The sequence below is a fragment of the Centruroides vittatus genome, unplaced genomic scaffold, assembly GCF_030686945.1.
Source record: "Centruroides vittatus isolate TY-2023 unplaced genomic scaffold, ASM3068694v2 contig_7, whole genome shotgun sequence".
NCBI lineage: Eukaryota > Metazoa > Arthropoda > Arachnida > Scorpiones > Buthidae > Centruroides > Centruroides vittatus.
The window spans coordinates 1,123,934-1,138,719 of NW_027122442.1; the positions used below are offsets into that span (position 1 = coordinate 1,123,934).

Sequence of the window (14,786 nt, forward strand, 5' to 3'; positions counted from 1 at the left end):
ACTGGGGTATTTCATGTCCTCAGGTCCATTTCTTACTCAAAGGCAGGCAGTTTTTCCAATTTCTCAAAAACTTTGTATTAATTTGTTTTTCTCTTACAATTTAAACAAAAATGGATTGTTGATAATAAGAGTATTGAAACCAATTAAGTGTCAAAGGCAGGGATTACATGGATGGCAAGGGGTGAAGTTCTGTTCTTCAAAGAGTCAACAAGAATTTTTTTTATTTCTCCCAAAATATATACGTTAACTTGTGCTTTTTATTATTAATCATTCACATATTAATTTGTCAAAAAACTTATTTAAAATTTTTATAAGTATACTAAAGTATTTTTGTAATTCATAATTCCTTTATTATTTTCAGAGCTTTTTGATAATTATATGCAGCAAGATGCTCATGAGTTCCTAAATTATTTGCTAAATACTATAGCTGATATTTTACAAGGTAAAAATTGCTTTTCTTTAATCTATTATTGATATAACTTATTTATGAATATATTGTTTTTAATTAATATGTTTTAATGTATTAAGTTATATAATTCACTCATACATGTAATCTAGAATAATTGCTTGAATGATGAATGGTGAAACTTCACTTAAAAAGTAATAAATTTGATATGATATAATTTGGATGTCTTTTATTCTTAAAGCATCTGCAATACAATTACTATAAGTTCACACAGATAATCTGTAGTGGCATTTAACTTGTGACAATGTATACCTTTCAGAAGATTGTTAGAGCAAAAGTAAGACCTTTACTTAACCTCCCTCCTCCATATACTCTTTATCTCTGTAACAGCTGTTTGAAGCATGACACTGATTTATGGTTTAGAAGGTACTATTTCAAACATTTAAACATTGTTTTTTTTATTTCACTTCATCATAGATATAATTATAAAATAAGTGAAATGAAAAAAACAATACTAAGAGGAAGAGAGAAGAGTCTCCTAAACTTTGTATGGAAGATAAAAATGCCTACCAAATGGCAAAATTTTTTAATCATATAGCTTTGTTTGTTTTATTTATCAAATATTAAAAATATATATAATAAAAATAATATAATAATAAATGGTAAAATAAATTTAGAAAAAATTAAATAGAAAATAATTTTAATGTGGATAAAGAGCAGTCTTTATATTATATCACCAAAAACGTAGTAATTTCTTCCCCCTCTCTCTCTTGTCATCAAGAATTATACTGCCCCTTATTGTAAAAGCCCCTTCCCATAATATTACATCATAATAAGCATAACTCTCGTTTTGATGAGTATATTATATAGGAGGAAGTCTCTGAGCTTGCAAAAACACGACTCTAGGCATATTGACATAAACAGGGACTCAAAGTCACAGATCGTAATAACAGTTCATCCATGATGTTAAGGCATCTTAGTTTGTCAATTACCTTGTCAGGGCCAAACACAGAGTATTGATGTTCATGTAGCTTGCTAATTACTTTCTATACAGTTATTACAGTCTGTGACTTTAACCTGGGAGGGGTCGCATGACCCATTCTGACCCGCACCTCCTATTTCATGATCAACTGAATCGTTAATAATTAAGTTTTACCGATGTGACTTACAGTAGCTTCCTAAATTTATTGTTATTATCGAAACGTATCGCCGTTACTCAGTTTCTCAGAACGCATTAAGAGATATTGGCTCTTTTGGGTCATGGTGACCCACAACGACCCTTGACATCTGCGTAAATTTGTATTATTAATGTAATGTAAATAAAATAAATATAATTTTTTTTAAATCATAAAGTGACATACATTTTCTATGATAAAAATAACTTCTATCATCACTAATTTTTTCATGTTTTTTTAAATAGTTAAAATTTTTCAGATACTTATAAACATTTTCCCCAAAATTTTACATGTAAATTCGAATGTTAATAAATAATTAACTAAGGCTTACAAACTGAACATATATATTTATTAAATTACTAAACAGAATGAAAAATAATATTTAAAAGAAAAAAGTGAAAAAAGTTGAACGGTTAAGAAAAAAATTAATATCTAAAATGCGGGTCAAGGTGACCGCAGCAACCTCTATAGGTTGTTGACCTTTGCGACCTCACCCGGGTTAAATTTAGGCTTACCAGACGTCCTGTTTTGACTGGGATTGTCCTGGTTTGACGATGTTTTCCCAGCATCCCGGCCAGTTTGTCATTTTGTCCCAGTTATTTGGTAAAATTTTAAAAGTGCTGAATATACAAGAAGTAAAAATAGTGTAGCCTCGAGTAAAATGGCAATTTGGCAATTACCCTCACTGTTGCCAATCTAAATATTTCGTATCTAGATCTAAGTACTTTTAATGTTGTCTAGATGTTTTCCCCAAAATTTATAGCATAATGGCCTAATGAATTTAGATGTTTTATTTTTTCACAGAATATATAATAGCATGTAGCCTATGAGATCCAGATATTTTTATTTCATTTTTTTATAGATATTTTGTTTCATTTAGAGTTGGCAACATTGGCACGTCATTGCTGTGCATGTCATATCTTCATCTAGTTCAAATTGCTGGTCGGCATTTGCGATTATTTCGTACTGTACATTAAATTCATTTAATCTCTAAAATGCAAAAAAAAACCATGTTTTTACTGATGATTGAAAAAATGTCTGTGATCATATTGACCAAGTGAAATATGAACTGTTCTTTTAAGAATTTTCAGTAACTCATGGTGGGCATTCAAACATTAAAAATCACTTGAAATGTGCGAAACATAAGACAAGCAATAGGAACTTCCTCAAATGTATTTTATTTTAAATGTACCGATTTAAATACAAAGAATTTTTTAAAAAGTTTACACTAGTGATAAATATTAATAACTTCTTAATAAGATATGTTTAGTTCAGTTATTAAAAATTGCTTTTAACTCATTGTTTTGTTAACAACTACTTTATTTATCCTTTTCAATCATAGGTACTTATCCTAGTAGGCTTAATTTTCTGTTGCGAGTATTTTCTCAAAATTGTCCTGGTTTGAGAAAAACATATTATGATAAGCCTATTTAAATCCATGTTTCTATCAATAAGCCTGGAACCATATTTATGCAAGCTCAGCAACTCCTCTTTATTACTAAAATAGATACAATTAATTCAAAGTGTGATTAAGATACAATTAATTCAAAGTGTTCTTATTGTTATATTTTTTACATCATTTACAGTATATGTGTAAGGACTCAACCACCCACTCTCCTATTATCCAATCATCTCAACTGTTTATATCAATAATTGGCTATTTGACATGTTCAGTAGATTGTAGGCAAGAGATGCCTTTTAACCTGTTAAATACCAAACATTTTGGCAGTTTTTATTTCAACCTCCGATTGTGCAGGTAAACAGTCAGTTGAGTGGAATGAGGCGGGTATGCACAGAGGGCAATTGCACATCTCCTCCACTATAGCCACTGCCAGTTCCAACATCATTACACTGTTGTGATCTTGGTTGCAGGCATGTAAACATGGCTGCTATGATTGACTCTTCTGCCAAATGCAAGTTGCATAGTGTAATTTGATTTCTTCAAGCAGAAGGGAATAGTGCTGCAGAAATTCAGTTTACAGGATCGTAACAGATCACCTAAGGTACAAAAAACTGTGCACTTGATGGGTTTCAAAGATCATGTCAGCATTGACATTCCTCACCCATTATAAGGTTGAAGGTGATGATTTTTTGACATCAATTGTGACTGGAGATGTTGTTTTGATTCAATATGTCACCCCTGAAACAAAACAACACTCATGACAATGGATGCACTCAAATTTGCCAAACAAAGCAAAAAAGTTCAAACAAACCTTCAACAACAGGAAGGTTATGGCTACTGTGTTTTGGGACCAAAAAGGTGTGTTGCTTGTTGAGTTTATGGAACTGGGGACTATAATCAATGCAGTTGTTTATTGCAAGACTTTACAACGACTGTAGAGAGCCATTCAGAACAAAAGAAGAGGCGTGCTGTCTTCTGGAGTTCTTCTGATCCATCACAATACCTGACCTCACAGTGCTTTGATGGGAACTTTTTGAACACCAAGTGTACAGCCCTGATTTAGCGTCAAGTGACTTTCATCTCTTTCCTGAACTGAAAAAGTGGCTAAGAGACAGAGGTTCAAGACTAATGACAATCTTCAAAACAACAGTAAGGCTCGTCTCAAGTCACTGGCAGCAACTTTCTATGAAGAGGAGATTGTAAAGCTCATCACAGATATGACAAAGGCCTGAATCTTCACGGTGATTGTCAAAAAGTAACTATGTACCTAACTTTTGGTAATAAATTCATTTTGTTATTTACACTTGTCTTTGTTTTATAGACCATCAGAGGTTGAAACAAAAACTGCCCTCATATAATAATTCAGGCCTGGCCAACCCAAGGCCCATGGGCCGCATGCGGCCTGTCACGTTAAATTGTGTGGCCCTCTAAGTGATATTATATATCTATTAAAACTTTTGTTTTCCGTTATGTGTATACCAAAACAATTAAATAAATGAAAATTTGCATGTGTCATTGTTATAATGTGCAAGAGTGAGTATGAACTCTTGGTATAACAATAAAACCTTATTCATTTTGTATTTGTTTTACTTTTTTAAAAGCATGTTTGCCTAAATTGTGGCCCACCGTAATGTTACGCATGATGAAAGTGGCCTGCAAAACAATTTGGGTTGGCCAGGCCTGTAATAATTAAATTTAAATTGATGAGAAACTAAGTTACACTGCAGACTAATATTTTTTAACTACTATTATATTTACCTCTATATCATCATCATCTAATCACTCAGCAAATTCTTTGTTTAATTTCTGCTCTGTATGCATTAAGAGGGCCTGTTTTTATATTTTATTCTCATCATGGTTTGACCAGGCCCATAATAGGACGCCAGATGGTGTGGTCCCCCATCTCTCATCACCTGGCTAGGAGAGATTCATGAAAAATTAAATCTGTTTATATTGATATTAATTCTTGTTGTCTTACAGCAGAAATATCAACTAGCCAGTGGAGTGTGCTATTTGGCTTTGCTGCAGCTGATTTGGCACTATTGATTTTGGAATGCTTGATCAGACTTCTTGCTGAAGCATGATAAATTCCATACTTTCTGTAACAAAATGTTAAAGTCTAGGATTAAAAATGTAATTTATATATATTTTTTTCCTGTGTAATAATAGTTTATTGTGTTAATAGTACCTACAGATCCATTTTTTAAAGCTGACTGAATAACTGGACAATATGCATTGTGAGGAAGTTTTCATTACAAAGGAACTTTTCTAGCCTTTAAACAAGAGAACTTTTTAACTAAGGCAGTCAGTTCTACTCATCTAATAATTTGCTTTCTCTAGAGATTGTTGATAAGTTTGATAATCTTTCTTGCAACATTGAGAACCTTAATTAATTTTTTATCTTTTTTAATTTTTAGAAACTTTTGGCAATGGCAACTGTTACTAATAAAGCCAAATATATTCTTAAGTCAATGGCACGGCACTATTAGGGAAACAGTCAACCAAATAATTATTATAGATAAAATTTAAAATATCCTTGACAGTCATTTCTTTTTATCTAAATGGCATTTTAAAGATTTTATTTCTTCAAATAGGGATGCACCATCTACATCACTGCTCTTATTTGTATGATCTGCTAATTTTTTAATTCCTCAATTTTAATCTTAAATTCTTAGTGATAAAATTTTACTTTTTCACTTTCATCTTAATTTGATGATGTGTTTAATCTTGATAAAACTTTAAATGTGTCATTGTGTTCTTCCAAAACTTTAAACCTTTCACACAACAACAACATTAATGCAGAATCTATTATTACCAAAAAGAAAGGTGTTTTAAAATTTAATTTTGGAACTTTGATGCATTCATCTTCTGGTTTGTAATCAAAAAGTCTTTTCAATAGTCAAACTTATCTTGTCTACTAGTACTTTATCAATTAACAGGACTTATTATACTGGATTTATGGATGCAGCAATTAGGTCTTACAGATCAGAAATAAACAATATTATTTCTGATAAATCCAGTATAATAAGTCCTGTTAATTGATAAAGTTCTAGTAGACAAGATAAGTTTAAATTAAGATAAGGACACACAGGCATATTAACTAACAAATCTTTTTAATATTCTTTGTCTTGTATTGGCAGAAAATGTTGACTCAATCTGTAAGTCTTCTGCCATCTGAGCCACACAACTTATAATGGATTCAAACGATCTTAAATTCATTAAAATCATTTTTAATTTCTTTTAAACTTTTGAGAGCTTCAATCAGGTTACAATTATAATCTGATTGTAACATCTTGCTAATGACATTAATTTTAGCAAAATATCATGCCACACAATCAGGAAATAAATAAATTTAAATGACTAATTTTGATGACAATGCATTTGCTCAAAATCTTGTGTTCATGTCTTTTGTAGTATCAATTTTAATTTTTTGTAAAGCAAGATATGTTTCCTGTAGTTTTAATGGTTGGATCACTTCAACATGACTTTTCTATCTTGTATTAGACCATGGTTTTTGATTTTAGGTTTTACATATTTAAGTAAAATAGTCCCTCATTTGTGGGTGCTGAAGAGAAGTTGTAAAATTCCTGAATTATAATGAAGAAACTAACAGTTTTAAATGAAATTTTTACAGCATCATTTACAACTAAATTTAGACTATGTGCTGAACAAGGAACATAAACAGCTCTAGAATTATTTTCTAGTATTTTTGCTGTAGCCCATTGTATTTGCCTTTTATATTAGTGACAATGTCAATCCCTGTCCCCAGTTTTTGAATATCTAAATTTAGTCTTTTAATTAATATGACTTAAAATAAAATATAATCGCTTCTAAAATATAATCGCTAATAATTGTGTTGTCTACAGAGGAAAATTCTAGAAAATGTTCTCTAATTTCATTTGTGTTTGATTTTTATTATAATGTACGAAACAAATTATAATTGACATTTGTTCGACTTGACTTAAATCAAGGGTTGTATCCAAAATAATCGAAAAATATAGCATCTTTGACCACTTCTAATATATTTTGGCTAATTGCATCAGAAAAAAGATGAGCAATTTCATTTTGAATCTGATGTCCTAAATAATGGGTAACATTTTTTGAAGCTGGGTTTTGAATATGGTGTAAATGTTCTCCCATAACTGGATCAAATTTTGAGAATGTTTCTATTAACTTCAAAAAATTATTGCCATTATTGTTTTCATATAACTGTTCAGATGTTTTGTGGAAAGCTAAGGATTGTCTGACTAAGAACTGTATTGCATGAATAATCCATTCAATTACCAAATACCACTAATTTCATTCTGTCTCATACAATTTCTTTTCTTGCAAATCAACTATAGTATTTTTTGCGAAATTTGTTTGAAATTGAGCAAAACTGGTACAAGTTTTGATATAAGATTTACTTTTTTCATGTTTACTTAAAATATATGATAAATGGTGCCAGTCTTTGCATCCATATTCATTATTAAGTTGCGATTTGCCGTCACTAAAAAGTTTACAGTGCGAACAAAATACTGAGTCTGTAGAAACCGAGTAGACTAACCATAATCTTAATATTTTTCCTTTATTTGGAAGTAATCTATTATAATAAGAAGTGGAAAATTTTCTTCCTAACTTATCTCTTGGAAAATTCCAGTTGATGATTTACAGAGGGGGATGTTCGACTAAGTAGTCTCTCTCTTTTATTGAGAAAAATTTTGGCCACACCTGGATCTTCCAAATAAGCAAATTTCTTTGAAATATCATCAATAAAATTAGACTCACTTCACCCATTAACTCTGTGTGAAATTATGATTAACTCTTGAATATCAGACGTTTTCATAACCCTTCTGGGTTCTTCCTTTTTTCACTCCAGTTAATGGTTGAAGTGAGTCAATTTTATATTTATCCCAATGTACAATGCAGATATGAATGTCATCAATTTGACTTTGTTCAACTAATTCTGAAACAAGAGTAACCAGTTGATATTGATGACAAACCAAAATTTTGTTGTTAATGCTCTTCTACATCCCTTCTTTCGGTAGATGGTGATAACACACTCTTGTCCTTGAGTTTCTGTTCTATCTATTTCTGCAGGTGACGATGGATATTCTTTTGTCTGTCTTTTGCTTCTGTACAGCTTCCTTCTGAAGATGGTTGACAAATTTCAGATGATGGAGATACTGATGGTATTCCATCCTTTTTTTTCACTGAAGATTCCTGAAATTTTCCTAGAAGCTTGACAGTTGGAGACACAATTCTTCTTTTGCAGACTTCTATTTTCTATTTTGTGCATCAGATAATTTTTTTTGTTTTTTCTCGCCAACTCAGACATCTATAGTAAATTAACAAGTAAGACTTTTTTGTATAAGAGAATTTACACTTTGTTGTTATAAAATATCTTAAAATTGTACTGTGAATTTACAAAAACAATTTAAAATATTAGACAAACACTTAAATTTTAATAAATAAAATTGCATTATATTGTCACGTCATCAACTAGAAATATCAAATGAGGATATAATTGTAAGAAAGATGTGATACTATTCACATTACAGATAATGTAGTGAACTATGCAAAGAAAATAGATCTTTAATCCATTTCCTTTGCCTACAAACAAGTAATTAACGGACAACAGGAGGTGCCTTCTCACCAGTCTGCCACAATATTTTTTTTGTTGAACACACGCAGATTCATGTCTGTGTGTCCAAAAAATATAGGTAATGCATACATACACTGTATAATTTTGTGTAGAAAGTGAAAATAAATATAAATGTTGTAGCAATATAATTATTAAAAAATTTTTTACCATTACATAAGACTCAATTTGGTGCCCCCTTTCATAGGCAACTTTGTGCAGTGAACAACCTGCACACCCTCTTGTGCCTGGCGTGCATACCACAGTGTTATAGTATAATATATCTCAGACACGGAATGCACAATAGTATTTTGTGGTTTTTCTTGAAAAAAATAACTTCCAGGTTTTGAAGATCTCCAACATTCCCCTTGCTAATATTTTGAATCTTTCCTTGATGAAAGTTGTGGCTCCAACACTGCCATGCATATTTGCATTCGCAAAAATCCATAAGAATGGTCAACAGTAGGGTTTGTTGGTTTTTAAAACCCAGTTTTGAAAAACTGGTTTTTTGAAGAAATTTGTGTAATTTGAAAACTGGGTTTTCCCAAGTAAAAAAACTGGTTTTTGAGCCTATACCTAAAACATAAAAATTAATTAATTATTTGATTAAAAACATCAACATTTTGACACAAAATCGTCTCTAGCATAAAATGGAAGTATTGTTAAATATTAAGTTTCATAAAACTAATTACAAAACAAAAAATCCTCTTATGCTTAAAATTTGGTCAATTCAGCTCAATTCAAGCTCTGAATGAGATGGTTGGGACTTTCTCAGAGCTGTAGAGCATATCCAAAGGAGCAAAAAAGTCAAAAGAACCATACTTCTACAAGCGATTTTTCGCAAATACAGCCCCCCAAAATCAGGTTGTGTGATTGATTATATAAATATCTTCAAAAACTTGAAAAAATGAACTTTGTCTAGTCCTAGGACACTATACAAGTAGTTTTTAGTATTAGAGGGTACAAACAGAATAATGAAAAATTTTGATTTATTATTTAATGCTTTAAAGACGATTAATCCCAGCTCAGTAGCAAGTGAGAGTTTTTTCTGTTTCTGGCAATGTTGTGTAAAATAAGGACACAGTTGAGCAATAGATCTGTAGACATTCTTTGCTTTCTAAAATCATATTTTCTTAGAAAAAATAAGAAATAAAATAATATTTTGCAGGCAATCATTGTTGTTCATTTTTTTAATGGTTTTCTATGGAGTAAATTTTATGTGTTAATGTAATCTAGCATTTTTTTTTTTTTTTTTTTTTGCTTTGTGTAGACGTTGGTCGATTATATTTTGTTATATTCTTGAAATGTTATAAATATTAAATAAATTAAAAAGTTTTAAAATAAGTTGTAAATATTTCTTATTTCCTATTTTTGGGTAAAAATTCGAAAACTGGTTTTAACCAGTTTTGTAGAAAAGTTGAGATTCAAAAACCAGTGTTTTAAAAAGTCAGTTTTTGTATAAACCCTAGTCAACAGTTACATCTGGTAGTGGATAAAACAGTGAACATGTGCACACAGAAATATAACGTTCATTTTTGTGATGAAGGTCCTAGCTCTTCTGAAATCCTTGATTATTATTATTATTTTTTTTTGCAATGAAGTCATCTAGTGTCATTTGTCGCTTTCTTTTTCTTTCATTAAGTAAATATCGGTAGCAGGATATCGCATCCAAAATGCCTCATCTTGCTTTTGCGCTCTTTTCAAATCTGGATCATTTGCTACAATTTGATCAACAATTTCAGTTATTGTTACCAAACTTTCACTATGGAAATCTGTAGCAAGTTCTTTAGGTTCTCTGTTTTCAGAATCACTATTTTCCAGTTCTACATAAATTCCTTGTTCTGCCAGTTTTTGAAGGTCATTGTTGGTAAAACTCTCACCAGAAACATGCAGTAACTCCTCAATATCCTGCTCATCTACATCTCCTAGTCCTGCTGTATTGATTATGTTGACAATTTGGTCAACAATAGGCTCTTCTCATTCAGAATCCTTGGATACCTCTATACCTTCTTCCACACTCCATTCATTCATTTATCAGTTAATTGTTGCCAAGCAAAGTTGATATTGGCTATGGCATCCATGATGTTATATTTTTTCCAAAATTGTACCAAACAAACATAGATTTAGGGGAAATACAGCATTACAACGAACTGCCACCTTTTGCTGATTGGTTCATGTTCAGGAATAATCGTATTATATATGAATCAATGAAATGCTGTGATCATTTGAATCACCATAAATTATCAGCTGTTTTTTAGGCTTCAAGCAGACTGTTATATCAAATCAATGTTAGTTGAGGAAGTACTAAACAAGGTCTTACTGTACTATATAAAAAAGCTTTAAATTAAATTGATATTGCTGAAGTATAATTTTTATTGTTTGTTTATTTATACCCAGTATTTACTGATTACTGATTAAAATATATTTTATTACTTAGGACAAATAGTTTATAATATTAATGTTATATCAAGAATTGAACTATAACATATAGGCATTGTCTATTATTTTATTATTATTAATTAATGATCTGATTGTTCAATTATGAAACATCCTCATAATGATCATATATCAGATCAATCACTGTAAATTGCTTAAATATTTGGTTTTGTCATCTATTTCCTTGTTAGCAGAGAAACAGCAAGGCAATTCAAAAGGGAAAAACTGTAATCAGAATGGTGATCAGCAGCAATCATCTAAACCAGAACCAACTTGGGTTCATGATATATTTCAAGGTACTCTTACAAATGAAACGAGATGTCTCAACTGTGAAACAGTAAGTTATTTTTCTTCATACTATTTGCATTTTTGTACATAGTGTATATTGCATGAATTTTTATAAATTATTATTAAATTATTAAAATTTGGGAGAGAAAGTATACTTTAATGGCAAATATTTTCTCTGTTGAGTTTTTATATTTTAAATGAGTATTTGCAGTCAGAAATTAAATTTGTAGTAGCTTATTTTTGAAAATTTAATTTGTGATTATGTATATATCTTGTTTATATTTTTTATTCCTAGATCTACTGGAACTCAGATTTAATTTCTGAGGATGAAATTTTCCAATGATTAAAATACTTAAATTGACTGCATTAATTAACAACTCTATTGTTATTAACTTCAGTTTGGATTTTAAAATTCATTAAAACTGATATGACATTTCCAATGACTCAGAAAAAGAATATGCAAGCTACTCTCTCTTTGTTCCTATGAACAAAAAACATTTCAGTGTTAGTTGGAATATAACAATAATAATAAATTTTCTTACAAATAAACAATATAATTTGAAAAATACAAAAATAAATACAATCAAACCTGTCTAAATCATAATCAGTTGGGTCTTGAAGAGCATCTACAGTGAACTTTGTCTACGATGGAAAAACTATAAAACAGAATCAGTTTTTATTTCAAGTTAAAAGTAAACCTAAAACATGATGACCTTCAGAGATGAACAAGTGATGATTCAAAACAGAAATCTGAATGTGTCACCAAGTCTAATTAGCTAATTCTGTGTTCCTAAGTTGAAATTTTTTTATACAGGATTGCATGCACAAGGCAGTGATTTTCTACTGACTTTTCATATATAATTAAACTGCATGTAATTTTTGTTTCTCGAATTTGATAATTTTGAAAGGTTCTGTAATGTGTCTTCTCTGCACATGTAAAATTTCAACATTGTACATTGTTGAGGTATGAGATATTGTTTTGTTTACAGAACATATCCTTGACCAGGCTCACACTGGGAGCTTTTCAAATTTTGTGATAATGAGCTAATGTGAAATGAGTTCAGCTGGAAATAAATGATGGGATGGCTAAAGTGTTTCCCAGATGGACCAGAAAATGATTTTTCAGGTATAGAATAAACCTGTAAAAATGTTTAAATTGTTGATGGTCATAGCATTCCAGACAATCTTATGGAGAAAGCAATCAAGGCTATAGTGATGTGCAGACCCTGAATATCATTACATTATGCTTAGCTGATAAACATCCATGATATTGTTTTTGACAGATGACTGAAAATTTCATCAGAGTAGAAAATTGCTGCCTTATGCATGTGATCGTGCAACAACAAAGAAAAATTTAATGTAATTGCATGCTTAAAGTGGAAATTTTTTGCAATGGTTTTTGAAAGCCTATATATAATAAACAGAAAACATTTTTTGATTGAAATTTTACATAGCTGTTTCCATGATATCTTCATGCTACATGCTATCCAACTAAGTAAGTCAATTTGGTGGAAAATGCCTGAGATAAAATTAATAGTAGTAGAAAATCACTTCTACCTTATATAATTACAGGTTAATTTATTGAATTTCCTATAAGAACTAGTTAGTCCAAAATAATGTTTGTCTTGTCAAAAATCTTTATTTTATAAATTGCTGTTCAATAGTCATATGTACATTTTGGGATTATTCATCCCCTCTTCAGTATGGAATTTAATGCTGTACCTATCACATTTGACAAGACATCTTTGGAATAAAACAATTTTAAAAACTTCCTTGATTATTCTTTTTCAAAACTAATAGGGACAGTGCAAAATTCCATATTGAAGAGGGAATGAGTAGTCCCTAAATCTACCTATGACTATTCAACAGCAATTTATGAAATAAAGGTATTTGACAAGGCAAGAATTGTTTTGGAATAATTAATTCTTATATGAAACAGTAAATATTGTAAAATTTGTAAAAATGAGCTGTTACTTTTTCAATTTGTTGGAATTTTTTTTTTTAACTATAAAAGCAAGTTCATAGTGACAAAATAGTTCTATAATTGATGAACACCTCTCAAAAGAGTTTTTCTCTCTCATCTTGGTATTGGTATGTGATCCTCTTAGCTGTCTTTTGTTACATGCAACCTTCAAGTGAGGAAGACACTTCAGCACAGATTGTAATCCCCCAACCACAACAAGTGGGGACACAGTGAAATATTTTTAAATTACTTTGATTGCATTTCTTAAAACAATTCTGCTACTTTTAAATGGGATAAATTAATTATTTAAATAGAAAAACTTGTTCTAAAAACTATTTTGATTATTTATTTATTTATTTGAGATTTAGAAATAATTTTAAAATGATACAGAACTTTTTTCTTGGTATGAAAATGAATTTAAATTTTAATATAAAATAAAAGTTTTTATAAATTTTAAAATATAATATTTCATTATTAAATATTATATTATAATGCTAAGTATGTATTGATTGATGTAATATAATTAATGGATCATACCAAATATTTTACTTTCATGTTAGGTCAGCAGTAAAGATGAAGATTTCTTAGATCTTTCAGTTGATGTGGATCAAAATACATCAATCACTCACTGTCTAAGGGGTTTTAGTAATACAGAAACTTTATGTAGTGAACATAAATACTATTGTGAAAATTGCTGCAGTAAACAAGAAGCACAGAAAAGGTATGTTAATTTATTTTTCAAATCTTCTAAACAGGAATTTTTGTTTGCATGAAAATAATAATTTAGAGGGTTAGAACTATATGTTGCCAACTCACTGTTTGGTTCACTTATTTTTAATTTGAACCGTTTACATTAGAATTCTAATTTTTATGAAAACCATGAAAAAATTAATTTATTAAACAAATCGTGTTCTGTAATGCTTTTGTGAATTTGGGTTTCAGTTTATGCTTATAATGTTTGCCAACAAATTAGTTCAATTTTTGATGGTAAACTTAATGGTTGATAGTAGCCACACTGGATTTATGATTTGAAGTAAAAAAACAAAGAATATACTCTGTATCACAGAAGGAAAAATGTCTATTAGCAATGGGTCAGTAACAAATTTTGCCATTGACAAAAGGGATTATGTGGTGATGCACTTGCCTCACTGTTGCATTTGCATGTATTGCTATTTCAAAGAAGGAAAGAGATTCTTTGAAAATTAGAGTATGATCATTTTGTACTGATATGGATTTCAGAAATGATTTAAAAATTAGGAAAAATTTGTACACACACATTGTGTATTGATAGTATAGATCAGGCCTGGCCTACCGAAATTGTTTCGCGGGCCACTTTGATCACGTGTAACATTACGGTGGGCCACAATTTAGGCCAACATGCTTTTCAAATAGAAAAACAAATACAAAATGAGCAAGATTTTATTTTATACCAAGAGTTCGTACTCGCACTTGCGCATTATAACAATGACACAGGCAAATTTTCATTTTATTTAATT

At 30.2% G+C, this 14,786-nt stretch overlaps 1 protein-coding gene across 2 annotated transcripts in view; it reads left to right on the forward strand.

Moving 5' to 3' along the window:
- Positions 1–14,786, forward strand: part of Usp12-46 (Ubiquitin-specific protease 12/46) — a 58,097-nt gene that overhangs the window by 30,097 nt on the left and 13,214 nt on the right. Inside the window, exons 4-6 of one of the 2 annotated variants that reach the window (XM_067276588.1) lie at positions 362–442; positions 11,231–11,376; positions 13,851–14,011. In XM_067276588.1, coding sequence (XP_067132689.1) covers positions 362–442; positions 11,231–11,376; positions 13,851–14,011 — 388 coding nt within the window. The remainder of the gene's footprint in view (positions 1–361; positions 443–11,230; positions 11,377–13,850; positions 14,012–14,786) is intronic. The other variant, XM_067276590.1, reaches the window with a different exon arrangement.